Source organism: Hemiscyllium ocellatum, chromosome 11 (assembly GCF_020745735.1).
Source record: "Hemiscyllium ocellatum isolate sHemOce1 chromosome 11, sHemOce1.pat.X.cur, whole genome shotgun sequence".
Classification (NCBI taxonomy): domain Eukaryota; kingdom Metazoa; phylum Chordata; class Chondrichthyes; order Orectolobiformes; family Hemiscylliidae; genus Hemiscyllium; species Hemiscyllium ocellatum.
In genome coordinates, this window is record NC_083411.1 from 23,922,067 (window position 1) to 23,938,100 (window position 16,034).

At 44.3% G+C, this 16,034-nt stretch overlaps 1 protein-coding gene across 1 annotated transcript in view; it reads right to left on the minus strand.

The window, feature by feature from the left end:
* abcb7 (ATP-binding cassette, sub-family B (MDR/TAP), member 7) overlaps nt 1-15,363 on the minus strand; it is a 97,143-nt gene extending 81,780 nt beyond the window's left edge. The window contains exon 1 of the mRNA XM_060832468.1: nt 15,208-15,363. Within this exon, the coding sequence (XP_060688451.1) occupies nt 15,208-15,363 (156 nt within the window). The remainder of the gene's footprint in view (nt 1-15,207) is intronic.
* Nucleotides 15,364-16,034: the final 671 nt, after the last annotated feature.

A 16,034-nucleotide genomic window follows, 5' to 3' on the forward strand; every position in this document is an offset into this window, starting at 1 on the left:
CAATTGCGGCTAGTTGTACATTTAGTGAATGTTCAAAACTGGCTGCACTCCTACCTAACCTTCCTCTTCTAGAATTATTTTGAATTTCACTTTAATTCAATTTGGCAGTAGACTTCAAGTAGAGAAGTTGGATAGCTAGGAATGCCAGTTTGTCACAAGTGATCACCCTTGTGTTCTAATGACAGATCAGCCTGAAATATTAACATTTTCTCTTCATGTATACTGCCTGATCCGATCATTTCAAACATTTTCCCGGTTATTACCATTGTATTTAATTATAGCCAGTTTTCTTCCAGAAACAAACTGCCCTCCAAACATATACAAGCATAGACACCACAGTAGTTTTCATAAAGCTCTCAATTTTCACATTAAAATTTCACACCTCTTACAAAATGATCAGACAGACGGATTGCCATCTGATTAAACTAAAATTTCCCACATGCCGTTTATTTGCACAGGAAACATTAGCTTGCCAACAAATAGGGGGGATTAATAGAAAAACAGGATAGGAAAATAAAAATGAAATTAAAGACTTGCATTCATGTAGCAATTTATACAACTACCAAACATATCAAAGCACTTACAGGCATTAACGTACTTTTGAAGTGTTTTCACTGTAAGACTGTAGGAAATGTTGCAGCCAATCTACACATAGCAAACTACCAGAGATAGTAGAGTAATATCAACCATATAATTTGAAAATTCATAAAAACCAGGAGCAGGAATAGACAATTCAGCCCTCAAGACTGTTCTATCATTAAATATGATCAAGCTGATCCTCAGCCTCAACACTTTCCTGCCCACTTTTCATTCCTCTTCAACATACTACTAATTAAAAATCTGTCTATCACCTCATACTTGCTCAATGCTCCAGCATTCATCATACCGGAGTAGAGAATCTCACAGATTCCTGACACTTTGAGAGAAGTAATTTTTCCTCGTCTGTTTTAAACCTGCTACCTCTTACCCTAAAAGGACGTCCTCTCATTCTACATTATCCTACATAAGGAAACCATCCTTTCTATGTCTACTGTCAATCTCCTTGCATTTTACATACCTCTATTAGATCTCCTCTCATTCTTCTAAACTACTCAATCTCTCTTCAAAGACAAACCAGTTTCCACTGAAATTAATCTAGTGAAACTCCTTGGAATCGCCTCCAATGCAAAATCGCTCAAAGGGATAAAATCTATACACTATACTCCAGGTGCAGTCATTTAATGCCTTTGTTACTACCTGCTATACTTGCATACTAGTTTTCTGTGATTCATGCACAAGGACACTCTGATCCCTCTGCAGTGAAGCACTTTTGAAGTTAGATAAGTTGCCTTTATATTCTTGTGACCAAGGTGAATAAATCTTACATTTATCTGCATTAAGCTCCATCTGAAAATTTTGACCTGTCCACCTAACCTAGCTATGCACATTTGTAAAGTTCTCATTTCTTCACTGCAACTCACTTTACCATTTATTTTCATGTCTTCTGCAAAGCTGGCCATTGTACCTTCTATCTTTGCTTCTAAGTCAATAATATATTCATAATATTCATAAATAGTTGTGGCACTCTTCTAGTTACAACTTGCCAATCTGAAAAAAGACCCATTTATCCCAATTCTGTTTTCTGCTGGTTAGCAATCCTTTAAGCAATTCAAAAGACAACGAAAGCAAAATGAAATATTTACTTAATGCTTTTACTAATATGCCCTAAGCTGCTTCACAGAGGCTTTTTAAACAGTACCAACCTTGGTAATAATAGTTGTTTATGTTTATAGTTATAAGACCATAAGACACAGGAGAAGAAGTAAGGCCATTCGGCCCATCGAGTCCACTCCGCCATTCAATCATGGCTGATGGACATTTCAACTCCACTTACCCGCATTCTCCCCATAGCCCTTAATTCCTCGAGATATCAATAGAGTAGTTTTTGTATATATAGTTTTTTGTTTCTAGGAGTCTTTATTTACTTATGCTCAGGTGTTTTGTAATTCGGGTTCGCCCTCCGACAGGTTCAAGGGTCTCTGAAAGGGGGTATGGCTAAGTGTCTTATTAAATCGTGCACATGGAACATTAAGGAAAGTCATTCACCTGTTAAAAGGAAAAAAGTCCTTTCTAGCCTTAAGAGGGAAAGGGGTGATATTGCTTTGTTGCAGGAAACCCATTTTGATGATGGGGAACACCTGAAATTACAACAGGAAGGTTATGACCAGGTATTCTTTTCATCCTTTACTACTAAAAGTAGGGGAGTGGCAGTACTTATCCAGAAAAATCTGCTGTTCACATTATTAGAGCAGGTGAACGATGAGCAGAGACAGTTTGTGATACTTAAAGCCCTGATACATGGGGAGGAATATGGCATTTTACACGTCTACTGTCCTCCGGCGCATCCCTCAAATTTTTGATTAGGGCTTTTGGAACACGGCACACTACTATTGGGGGGGATTTTAATTGCCTTTTGAAATCCGACAGTGGACAGGATGCCTTGTGGGCCCCCAACTATTTCTTCGCAGGCCAAGCAGGTGGTTGACTTATGCGAGGAGTTGGGGCTGGTGGATATTTGGAGATGTCTTCACCCTACCGGCAGGGACTCCACCTTTTATCAAACCCACACAAATGTCACGTGAGGATTGACTTCTTTCTGGCTCCCTCGGCCCTTCTGGATTCAATAATGGGTTGTAAAATTGGGAATATAGCTATCTCTGATCACGCACCAGTATATTTGGAGGTCAAGGCCAAAAGTGAAGGGCTAGGTTTGCGCCACTGGCATTTGGATCCTTTTCTCCTTAAGAGTTCCAAATTTGTGGAATACTTTTTGAAGGAGTTTCAGGAATTCTTGACTATCAACTCAGGCACGGCTAGTAGCCCGTCTATGCTGTGGGACACTGCTAAGGCCTTTGCTTAGGGGAAGCTAGCTGGAAACAACAGAAAAAGGAACAGCAGCGCCTACTTGAGACGTGGTTGAAAGTCGCTGAGGCGGCACATTTTGCGCGGCCTTCGGTGACTAAGCTACAGCGGATCACAGCCCTCCGAGCTGCCTTAAAGTCAATCCTGACACAAAACACAAAAGAACAAATTTGCTTTTGTGAGACAAAGGTTGTTCAAATGTGGGGATAGGCCAGGGAAGTATTTAGCGTACCTGACTAGAAAAAAGCCTGCTCCCCAATCCATTACTGCAATCAGGGACAGCGCCGGGGTCCTTACATACGATGCTAAACATGAGGCTTTTCGGAGCTTTTCCTCTGAATTGTATCGGTCTGAGGGTTGCGAAGACGGGAGGGCTAAAATGGAGACCTTTTTAAAGAACTTGGACTTCCCAGGTGTAACCTTGGAACAGGCCTCTCTCCTTAATACCCCCCTGACAGTTCAGGAAATACAGGAGGAAGCTAGGCAACTTCAGAGTGGGAAAGCGCCTGGACCCGATGGTCTCCCGGGTGAGTTTTAAAAGAAGTTTATAGGGATTCTGTCGGGGCCGACATCGGATATGTACAAATCACTTCTATATGCATGAATGCCGACCGCCGTCTTTGAGAGTAGCTAATATTTCCTTAATTCTTAAGGGGAAGGTTCCTGAGGATTCTGCCTCATACAGGCCCATTTCTCTATTAAATTCACATTTCAAGATTTTGTCTAAGATCCTGGTGCTGAAATTGGAGAAGGTGTTGCCCCGTATTATTAAAGGAGACCAGACAGGCTTTATAAGGGGCCATAGGTCTTCTAATAATATTAGAAGGTTGCTGAATTTGATCCAAGTTTGTCAGCAACAATCGATTCAGGAATTGATGATTTCCTTAGATGCAGAGAAAGCATTTGACTGTGTGGAATGGCTGTATCATTTTTATGTCTTAGAACAGTTTGGGTCAGGTGAGGTCTTTGCTAGGTAGGTAGAGGTTTTATATCACCACCCTCTGGCCGCGGTCATCACAAACAAGGTGAAGTCTGGGAATTTTAGGATTGGTTGGGGTAGTCGGCAAGGCTGCCCCCCTCTCACCGTTGTGGTTTACGTTAGTGATAGAGCCGCTGGCAGAGGCCGTTCATCAGAACGTCCACATAACCGCTCCGGAAGTGGGATCGCGGACCCACGAGATTACACTGATGCGGATGATGTCCTTCTGTTTTATCGAACCTGATGACCTCCGTACCCCATTTGATACAATGTGTCAATTCATTTGGGGCTATTTCAGGATATAAGATTAACTTTGCAAAATCAGAGGCTATGCTTTTGGGGAAGCTTCAGGATGTGCCAGAGGAGATCCAAGATGGCGGTGACCCAGCAAGTCTGAGTCTATAGTGCTCCTCCCAAAACTTGGGCAAAGTGGGTCACACCACACTTACCAAATCATTTAAAATAGTTTTTACTTAATGTAATTAGTTGCTCAGTACTAAATTTAAACACAGTCTAGTCTCCTGTAAAAATGACTTAGGGGAAAGGAGCCCGCAGTTCTCAGCAGGCAGGAGCCCCTCCCTCACCTTCCCTAGCTGCAGCAGAGGCATCTGCAGGCACCCCGGGGGACTTACCTACGGTGGCGAGTCTCACGGAAATAATCTCCAAACTTGATGCAAAGATCAACGCCTTCATCGAAGAGTCCCGGAGCTGATGGGACTCTCTCTCAGCCGCGCTACAAAAGCACGACCGAGACATCAAGGAAATTGAGTGCAGAGTCGGAGGGGCAGAGCTAAAGGCCGTGACCTCTGAGACCATAGCAGAATCGGCCGTGGATTGGGACTGGACTCTCAAACAGCGAGTCTGGTCCTTGGAAAATAACGAAAAAATACTCGTTTGCTGGGCCTTCCCGAACGGGAAGAGGAAGTCCAGTTTACAGCGTTCTTCGGGCAGTGACTTCTACAGATGTTAAATCTGGAGGCTGGATCAGGCCAGGTAAGGGTGGAATGGGCCTACCGGGTTGACCCTGCCCAGTCCTGTTCCGGCTGCAGACTACAAGGAGAGGCAGATGCTCTTGGAAGCTTCCAGAAATCTTGGGAAAGATCCCCAAGCCATGATTTATAAAGGATCCAAGATCATGTTATTCCAGGACTTTTCCCCAGCTTTGGTCCAAAAGAGGAAGGTGTTTGATGAAGTGAAGCAGCGTTTAAGGGACTTAAACATTCAGTAGTCCTTGCGCTACCCAGCGATGCTACGATGTGAGGGTCCGTGTATAACTTCAGATCGCCGGAGAAGGCCAAGGAATTTTTTGGATTCTCAGACAAATTGTAAGAGTTAATTGATGTTGTTTTGCCCTCTCCCCCTCCTCCCGGCTGACCCCCTTTTTTCCTTTCATTACCTTACTGTTTAATATTATCTCCAGGGGGGTGGGGAGAGGGGTTTATCTATTTGTTCTTCACTTAGCAATTTCCCCCCCCCCTTTTTTAATATATATTATGCCGGGGGGGTCTAGTTAATGTAGGTGGGGGGGGGGGGTGGAAGAGGAGGTGGTTACCTTATCCCATTTTATCTCTGTCTTTAGGAGTGGGGTTGTTTTCCCCTGTTATTTTGTATTACTATATTTAATTATTATTTGTTAAGACTGCAGTTTTATAGTCATATATGTTCATACATGGTATTAACATTACCAAATATATCCCGGTATTGGGGGGAGGGAGAGGAGGGGTAGGGTACTCACTGTTATCTTTAGCTCAGAAGTATATTTGAATTTTCTTTATCCTATCATGGGGTGTCTGGATCAAGGGTGGGGCACTGGTTGGGAGAGGTTATGATGGATTTTTGGAAAGGAAGTGATGCCCCCTGGGAACAAGGGGGAAGATCTCCGTTTAAATACATTTTATATGTTTTTTACTAAGAAATAGTTTTTTTATTATATTGATCTGAATGTATTAAAGAGCCTTTAGTTTTGTAAATTTTATATGCTCTATACTCAGGATGTTTTGGATAGGGTTTCTTCTCCCGAGGGGTCTCGGACTTGCCCGGACAATTATGGTTAATCAGTCGATTAAATGGTGCACTTGGAATGTCAAGGGGAGTAATTCACCAATCAAAAGGAAGAAAATATTATCAAACCTCAAGAAAAAAAGGGGTGACATAGCTCTCCTACAGGAGACACTTATTAGATAAAGAACACTTGAAATTACGACCGGGAAGAGATTATTTTCCATTCTCTCTTTCTGTGCAAGGAAAGGTATTTTGGTAAACTGGATGGCTGAGGGCCCTCATGGACTTTCGAATTGGCACAGAATAATTATGGAATATATTCCCCCTAACTTTGTTATAAATTTGGTGCACCAAAAAACCGAATTATTCCATAAAATATGGCAGTCCTTCTTGAATTATACAAATACAGATATTTCGGTCATCCTAACAAGGGCTTTTATTTAAGTGAGATGACAACCCTGGCTGATCCATAGCCCCTAGGGAGTGGAATCCCGCACGAATACGGGTTTTGTTACGATCTGATGTTAACGCATTCCGAGCATGCATTTCACGACTCACTTTCTGTGTTATCTGTCGTTTTTTTTCTTGAATAATGTAAGAGATTTAGTCATACACTTTGGTTAGTTGTAGTTTTGTCTTTTTTTTCCTCTCAGTATCTCTTTTTCCCTGTTTGATAGATTTTGGTTATTATTTATTTAAGATTTAACTGTATATCAATGTTTATACTTGGGGTTTTTAAAAAAGTTTTTACAGGTTTACAAAAAAATGTTAAATTTTCAATAAAAATATCTATATAAAAAAAAAGGATGTGCCAGAAGTTGAAAGTGGCCCTAAGTTCCCTTTTAAGTGGTCACGGGCAGGGTTCCAATACCTCGTCATTTTTATTACGCCCAAGTTTGATCTGTTATTTCGGACTAACTTTGCTCACTTGCTCAACAATATTAGGCAAGATCTCCAGAGATGAGAGGTGCTTCCAATTTCATGGCTGGGGCAAATATCTCTCATTAAAATGAATGTTCTTCCTCGTTTGCTTCATCCTATGCGTTACTCCCTATATTGTTTCCCAGGTCAACGCTGGGAAACTTATGGGGTGGATTGGTTCCTTTGTCTGGCATCGTGGGCGGCCCCTCATCAAATTTACAAAATTGCATTGCCTCAAGGAGGGGGAGGAGCTGATTTCCCAGACATCAGAAGGTATCAATTGACTTCCCTGCTGTCCTTTGTCTGCGATCGGTTAGGTAATGATCCAAACTCAGTATGGCTGGATATTGAGGTCTCCCAAGCAAAGTGCCTCTTATTAACTTGTTCATGGATAAGATGAGGACAGTTATGGACCACTGCCAGAACCCCACTATCACTGTCATTAGACACAGAGGGCGATGCGTCAGTGTGAGGGTTGTTTATCTCAGACTTCGCCGCTTACACCTATAGTTGGCATGCCTGAGTTCCGACCAGAAATGATGGACTCGGTTCAAACTATGGGCAGTGAGAGGAGTTTCTAGTTTGGGAGGCTAGTTTAAGGGGGAGGTTATGATGTCTTTTGAGTAACTGAGCTGCAAATGCAGGTTACCCAGTTGAGATCTTTTCCGTTTTTTTCAGGTTAAGAGATTTCATCCAGAAGACGACTATGGTTCTCCCTAAGCCCTATAAGCCCGATACAGAGAGATTGTTGCTACGTTCCACAAGCACCCTTTTGGTTAGTGCCCTCTATGCCTGCTGGTTGGCAGGGCCTGGCAGGATATTAACCGGTTATGTGAAATCTGGGAGCAAGAGCTAGGAGTGAAGATCTCTACTGAAACAAAGGAGAATACTCGAAAGATCTCAATCTGTAATAGGACATGCACTACGCAGTTAAATGTTCTGCACAGGGCTCATCTGGCACCAGACCGTCTGGCGTAGTTTAAAAAAGGGGCATCTTCAAAGTGCCCCAAATGTAAAATAAGTGTAGGTACTCTTACCCATTCCTTCTGAACATGCCACAGGCTCTGTGTTTAATGGAGCGCTGTGGCGGGAGAGATAGGGAGGGTATTGAGGACTGAAGTCAAAGTAGACCCGAAAACTCTCCTCTTGGGTTTACCGAATTTACCATCTTTAGATGGGCATGAGAAGGAACTATTTAATATTCTTGCAGACTGTGCTTGAAAGGATATTGGAGTGAGAGGGGAGGATCCAGTTGTTGTGGTCCACATTGGGACTAACAACTAACAACATGGGCAAAGCTAGGGTGGAGGACCTGTTTGGGGATTATCAAGCACTAGGAAGGAAATTGAAGTACAGGTCCTCAAGGGTCATAATCTCCGGATTACTGCCCGAGCCACTTGCCAATTGGCATAGGGATAGGAAAATTAGGGAAGTAAATACTTGGCTAAGGGAATGGTGTAGGAAAGAGGGATTCCATTTCATGGGGCATTGGCATCAGTTTTGGAACCGGGGGGGGGGGGGGCACCTGTATCGTTGGGACAGTCTCCACCTGAACTGATCTGGTACCAATGTTCTAGCGAAGAGGATAAATAGGGTGGTCAGTAGGACTTTAAACGTCTGAGTTTTTGTGGGGGGGGGGGGGGGGGGGGAGAAAGGAGTGAAAGTGACATGGAGTGTGGAGGTAAACAGAAAGATAAGCAGGAGGATAGCATGTATGCAGGTGGATTTAACCTTGAGGCAGATTAGGAATGCAACAAAAAGGAAGGATAACTTAGGACATCTTATGACTTGCAATATCTCTAAATGATAAGAATGTTAGCATTAAGGCACTTCACCTGAATGCTCATAGCATTCGCAACAAAGTAGATGAACTAATGGCACAGATCATCGTGAATGATTATGATGTGGTAGGCATCACAGAGACATGGTTGCAGGGGGTTCAGTACTGGCAGTTAAACATCCAAGGATTTACAACTTATCAAAAAGACAAGAAGGTAGGCAGAGGAGGCAGGGTGGCCTTGTTAGTTAAGAATAAAATTAAATCTATGGCACTGAATGACAGTCAGATGATGAGAAGTCTGTGTGGGTGGAACCGAGGAACCACAAAGGCAAAAAAAAACATAATGGGAGTTATGTACAGACCTCCTGACAGTGGTCAGGACCAGGGGCGCAACATGTACTGGGAAATAGAGAAGGCATGTCAGAAAGGAAAGGTCACAGTGATCATGGGGGACTTCAATCTGCAGGTGGACTGTGTAAATAGTGTTGCCAGTGGATCCAAAGAAAGGGAATTCTTGGAATGCTTACAGGATGGCATTTTGGAACAGCTTGTCATGGAGCCCAGAAGGGAGCAGGCTATTCTGGACCTAGTGCTTTGTAATGAACCAGACTTTATAAAAGATCTTAAAGTAAGGGAACACTTAGGAAGCAACGATCATAATATGGTAGAGTTCAGTCTGCAGTTTGAAAGAGAGAAGGCAAAATCAGATGTAATAGTGTTACAGTTAAACAAAGGTAATTATGAGGGCATGAGAGAGAAACTGACGAAAATCGACTGGAAGCAGAGCCTAGTGGGGAAGACAGCAGAGCAAAAATGGCAGGAGTTTGTGGGTATAATTGAGGACACGGTACAGAGGTTCATTCCCAAGAAAAGAAAGATTATCCGGGGAGGGATTAGACAGCCATAGATTAGATTACTCAGTGTGGAAACAGGCCCTTCGGCCCAACAAGTCCACACCGACCTGCCGAAGCACAACCCACCCATACCCCTACATTTACCCCTTACCTAACACTACGGGCAATTTAGCGTGGCCAATTCACCTGAACCGCACATTTTTGGACTGTGGGAGGAAACACAGGGAGAACGTGCAAACTCCACACAGTCAGTCGCCTGAGTCGGGAATTGAACCCAGGTCTCTGGCGCTGTGAGGCAGCAGTGCTAACCACAGTGCCGCCCATAGCTGACAAAGGAAGTCAGGAAATGTATCAAAGAAAAAGAGAGATCCTATAAAGTGGCCAAGAGCAGTGGGAAATCAGAAGATTGGGAAGGCTACAAAAACAAACAGAGGATAACAAAGAGAAATAAGGAAGGAGAGGATCAAATATGAAGGTAGGCTAGCCAGTAATATTAGAAATGATAGTAAAAGTTTATTTCAATACGTAAGAAACAAATAACAGGCAAAAGTAGACATTGGGCCACTTCAAACTGATGCTGAAAGCCTAGTGACGGGAGATAAGGAAATAGCTGGAGAACTTAAGTACTTTGCGTCAGTCTTCACAGTGGAAGAAATGAGTAATATCCCAACGATTAAAGTCAGGGGGCTGAGTTGAGTATGGTTGCCATTACTAAAGAGATAGTGCTAGAAAAGCTAAAAGGTCGTGCCTGACAAACCTGTTAGAATTCTTTGAAGAGGTGACAAGTAGATTAGACTAGGGAAACCCAGTGGATGTGGTCTATCTAGACTTCCAAAAGGCCTTTGATAAGGTGCCACACGGGAGGCTGCTGAGTAAGGTGAGGGCCCGTGGTGTTCGAGGTGAGCTACTGGCATGGACTGAGAATTGGCTGTCTGACAGAAGGCAGAGAGTTGGGATAAAAGGTTCTTTTTCGGAATGGCAGCCGGTAACAAGTGATGTCCCACAGGGTTCAGTGTTGGGGCCGCAGCGGTTCACGTTATGTATTAATGATCTGGATGAAGGGATGGGGGCGTTCTAGCGAAGTCTGCCGATGATATGAAGATAGGTGGACAGGTGGACAGGCAGGTAGTACTGAGGAATGAGGAGGCTGCAGAAGGATCTAGACAGTTTGGAAGAGTGGTCCAGAAAATGGCTAATGAAATTCAATGTGAGCAAGTGCGAGGTCTTGCACTTTGGAAAAAAAAAATACAGATGTGGACTATTTTCTAAACGGTGAGAAAATTCATAAGGTTAAAGTACAAAGGGATCTAGGAGTGCTAGTCGAGGATTCTCTAACGGTAAACATGCAGGTTGAATCCGTGATTAAGAAAGTGAATGTAATGCTGTCATTTATCTCAAGAGGGTTGGAATATAAAAGCACCGTTGTGCTACTGAGACTTTATAAAGCTCTGGTTAGGCCCCATTTGGAGTACTGTGTCCAGTTTTGGGCTCCACACCTCAGGAGGGACATACTGGCACTGGAGCGTGTCCAGCGGAGATTCACACAAATGATCCCTGGAATGATAGGTCTAACATACAAGGAATGGCTGAGGATCCTGGGATTGTATTCATTGGAGTTTAGAAGATTTAAGGGGAGATCTAATAGAAACTTACAAGATAATAAATGGCATGGAAAGGGTGGACGCTAAGAAATTGTTTCCATTAGGCGGGGAGACTAGGACCCGTGGGCACAGCCTTAATATTAGAGGGGGTCAATTCAGAACAGAAATGTGGAGACATTTCTTCAGCCAGAGAGTGGTGGGCCTGTGGAATTCATTGCCGCGGAGTGCAGTGGAGGCCGGGACGCTAAATGTCTTCAAGGCAGAGATTGATAGATTCTTGATGTCACAAGGAATTAAGGGCTACAGGGAGAGTGTGGGTAAGTGGAGTTTAAATGCCCATCAGCCATGATTAAATGGCGGAGTGGACTCGATGGGCCGAATGGCCTTACTTCCACTCCTATGTCTTATGGTCTAAATATTCTGATGAATTGGGTGTCTGAGAACCCGCCGAGCTTGCTGGGATGGCAGAAATTAATTATGGAGCACATTCCCTTGGATTTTTTTTCACAAACATGGTGCACCACACAACAGACCATTTTTATAAGACATGGCAGCCCTACTTAAGTTATTTGGATATAGATTTGTCAGTTATCCTATCTAGAGCGTTTGTCTAACCAGGTTGGTTAGATTTGTCGAGCCCTGGGCCCTGGAGGGAGTCTCCTGAGTTAATACAATGTTCCCGTTCACTTTGTTTGGGAGCTTTGCACCAAGCATAACTGTTCTGTATTTTGTGTTTTTTTATTGCTTTTCTTTCTTTTGGTGTTGTTTGGCACAGTTTTAGAGTTTGTTTTGTATTATAGGGTATTTGTTATTATAGGGTATACTGACATTTGTTATTGATTGTATTTTTCAATAATTTTATATGTTTGTAAAGTTAAAAAAAATTGCAAAAATATTTACAAAAAAAAGTATCAACCAACCAACCAAAAGGAGATCTCAGGGCATACAACCAACAGCTTAATTAAACAGGTAGGTCTTAAAGGGTGTCTGAAAGCAGGAGTGAAAGATGGCGTGCTGTGAGGAATGAAACATTTTGGGGCTAAAGCCTTCTAAAGAACAATTTAAAAAACATCCACAGTTAGTGGAGAGCATATATTTGAGGGTTATGGGGCTGGAAATTACAGAGATAGGGAGGGGTAAGGCCATGATTTGAGAACAAAGAAGAGAACTTCAAAACCAGCCTTGCTTGACTGGAAGCCAAACATGCCAGCAGGCCCAGGGCTAACAGGGGAAAGGGCCTGGCTGTAAGAACAGACAGGCAGAATTTTGGAGAACTGGATTGAAAGAATCAAATGTTGAAGATGAGCGCAGAGTTACATTGGAATGGTTAAGTCGAGGTTTTTATAAGGCATGAATGAGAGTTTCAACAAATGAAAGACGACAACACAAAGTTACTGAAGTGAAAATACACAACCTTAGTGATGTCATGAATGAAATCAGAAGTCATTGAGATCAAATGTGATACCTAGGTTGCATCAACTCAGTTTAATCACAGACGGTTGCAAGGGAGAGAGATGGAGTTGGCAGCTAGCAAACAGAGCTTGACAGAAACATGGGCTTCAGCCTTTCCAATACTTAAATGATAAAGCATCTAATATTGGAGTTTGGATCAAAAGCCTAATAATTTAGTGATAGCAGAATCAAGAGTATTATGGTGGTCTAAGATAGAGTTAGATGTCAGCATACATGTGAAAACTAACATCCTGCTTTCAGATGAAGCAGGATGTAGATGATGGAGAGCAAAAGCACTTCGAAACAGTACATTTTCATAAGATACCTTCCCAACTAAATGCTGGGAACTCGATGATCCACACCCCAAAATATAGGGAAAAAAACACATGTTTCACAAACATTAACCTTGCAACTGCCAATGATAATCAACTTTCACCAATACCAACTCAAACATCACTTAGATATTATACTTATTAACTAAGTGATTTATTATAAAAAACCTGTGATGTAATAATGACATAGCAGAATCAGAAAGGCATGTTCCACCAGATTAGGTCAACACACATGTAGCTTTTTAAAAAAAAAGCCACACCTCTTCATTCAACTAAAACAGTCAATCTATTCCTGGAAGCCTTATTAGCGATTAACCTATGATCACATACCTCCATAAATTATGGTGTGCATGAACAGATCATTAAAGATTGCAGGTCAGGTTCAGAAAGTAGCTGAGCCTTTTCCAACCCTCCAATATCAGTGTTATTTACAGTTCCCTTTTGCTGAGACAGTCTGCCTCTCTTTTTAAAACTGCCAATAACTCCTCCTTCAAGATAATTACCTCTAATCTATCTCCAAATTTTACTAATCTGCTACCCTTTCCCTTGAAATCTGGTATCACTTTCAGCCCTATGGCTAACTATTAACAAATAACTAATTAATTTCCTTGTTCTGCTCAAAGCCAGTTTAATACCTTTATGATTGCAAAACCTCCTTTGTTTACTCTCAACCTTTCCATACTGTTTAAAGACTATTCACCATGCCATCACACCTCTCTCCTTTGTCCATGGCTCAGTGCTCTAAGTACTTTTTTTTGTTTACACAGAGGGTGGTTCATATATGTGGAATGAACTGCCAGAGAAAATGATAGATGTAGGTACAGTTACGACATCTAAGAGACATTTGGACAGGTACCTGAATAGGAAAAGTTCAGAGGGACATGGGCTAAACATCAACAAATGAGACTACTTTAACTTGGGAAACTTAGTCGGCATGGACGAGTTGGACTGAAGGGTCTGTTTTCGTGCTCTTTTGTGATTTTATATCTTCTTTTACACCTGTGGCAGGCTCAAAACCTTTGACAACTAATGAAGTATTTCTGAAGTCACAGTTGTGAACAAGGAAACATGACGACAAATATGGGTACAGCGAGGTTGCAAAATGACCAGAAATTGCTTTCAGTTAACAACAAAGCAATGTGGCCAGACTAGCTAGAATAATCCCCAAGCAAGTTATTTTCCAAAGATTTTTCAAGCACTGAACATTTCCCAGCACAAAATAAAACTAGAAATAGGGGCAATTCCATAAAAAAAAACACCGTTCAGAAAAACAAGGTTGACCTTTAAAAGCACAACAACTTGGGGGGGGGAGAGGGAAGGGAAGGGAAGGGAAGGGAAGGGAAGGGAAGGTGGGTGGGGGGGGGGGAGGGAAGGGAAGGGAAGGTGGGTGGGGGGGGGGGAGGGAAGGTGGGGGGGGGAGGGAAGGGAAGGGAAGGGGAGGGAAGGGGAGGGGGGGAGAGGGAAGGGGAGGGGGGGAGAGGGAAGGGGAGGGGGGGAGAGGGAAGGGGAGGGGGGGAGAGGGAAGGGGAGGGGGGGAGAGGGAAGGGGAGGGGGGGAGAGGGAAGGGGAGGGAAGGGGGGGAAGAGAGAAGGGAAGGGAAGGGAAGGTGGGTGGGAAGGGAAGGGAAGGTGGGTGGGGGGGGAGGGGTGGGAAGGGAAGGGAAGGTGGGTGGGGGGGGAGGGAAGGGAAGGGAAGGGAAGGTGGGTGGGGGGGGGGGGAGGGGAGGGAAGGGAAGGGAAGGTGGGTGGGGGGGGAAGGGAAGGTGGGTGGGGGGGGAAGGGAAGGTGGGTGGGGGGGGAAGGGAAGGTGGGTGGGGGAGGGAAGGTGGGTGGGGGGGAGGGAAGGTGGGTGGGGGGGAGGGAAGGTGGGTGGGGGGGGGAGGGAAGGGAAGGGAAGGTGGGTGGGGGGGGAAGGGGAGGGAAGGTGGGTAGGGGAGGGAAGGTGGGTGGGGGGGAGGGAAGGTGGGTGGGGGGGAGGGAAGGTGGGTGGGGGGGGGAGGGAAGGGAAGGGAAGGTGGGTGGGGGGGGAAGGGGAGGGAAGGTGGGTAGGGGAGGGAAGGTGGGTGGGGGGGGAAGGGAAGGGAAGGTGGGTGGGGGGGGAGGGAAGGGAAGGTGGGTGGGGGGAAGGGAAGGGAAGGTGGGTGGGGGGGGGGAAGGGAAGGTGGGTGGGGGGGGAAGGGAAGGTGGGGGGGGAAGGGAAGGTGGGTGGGGGGGAAGGGAAGGGAAGGTGGGTGGGGGGGGGGAAGGGAAGGGAAGGTGGGTGGGGAGGGGAAGGAGGGGGGGGGGGAACCTGTAAAGGACACTGTTGCCGGCCTCCAGCCTCGCTCAATGACTGACTGACCGACCGACAGTCTTTCACATTCCTACCGCCCTCCAATGCTGCTCACCTGATCGCTCCTCTTGTCAAAGCGGCACGCGGAGCTCCTCAGAATGTAAGCTGAGCAGACCGGCTGTAAGAGGTAAACGAAACGGCGCCTCTGCAGCTGAGACCAACATCTCCCTGAGAACCAGAGCGCCGCCATCTTCAGCTCGCCCCGTGGCATTGTGGGAGCATCAACACCACATGACCAGGCCGCAGCGACATCAGCAGGCACATTCCAGAACTGCAACTGATGTCGTCACAATGTTCAGCAATTATAACACAGTCTACAAGAAGTGGTCATGTCTGCAATAAAACTCAGCATGTGACAATCAGCATCATTATGGTCAGAATGTCCAGTGAGTTATGCTGGGTAACATTGCAACCAGTTACAATCATTTTCAAAATTATTACTGTCTGCAATAATATTTAGCATTATTACAGCCTGCAATAATAAGCAAAGAATCATTCTGAAGGGTCACTGGATCTGAAACGTTGATTTTGCTTTCTCTGTACAGATATTGCCACACCTACTGAGGCTCTTTTTTTTCCTGAAATCATCATTACTCCTCCTTCAATAATATTCAGCGGTATTACTGATTGATTTGATTTATTGCCCCATGTACCTAAGTTCAGTGAAAAGCTTTGTTTGCAAGCAGTACTGGCAGATCACAGTACCAAGGACATACAGATCGTAGCGTGAAAAAAAACTTGGACAGAGTAAGATGTACAGATTTATTGTTGTCGCTGTCGTCATCATCATCGTGTCTATCCCGCGAGGTCAAGGATGATGATCTTTGTTCCTTTGATCTATCTATGGGCTCTTGGGTGGCTTATGAGTCCAATCTTGGCTTT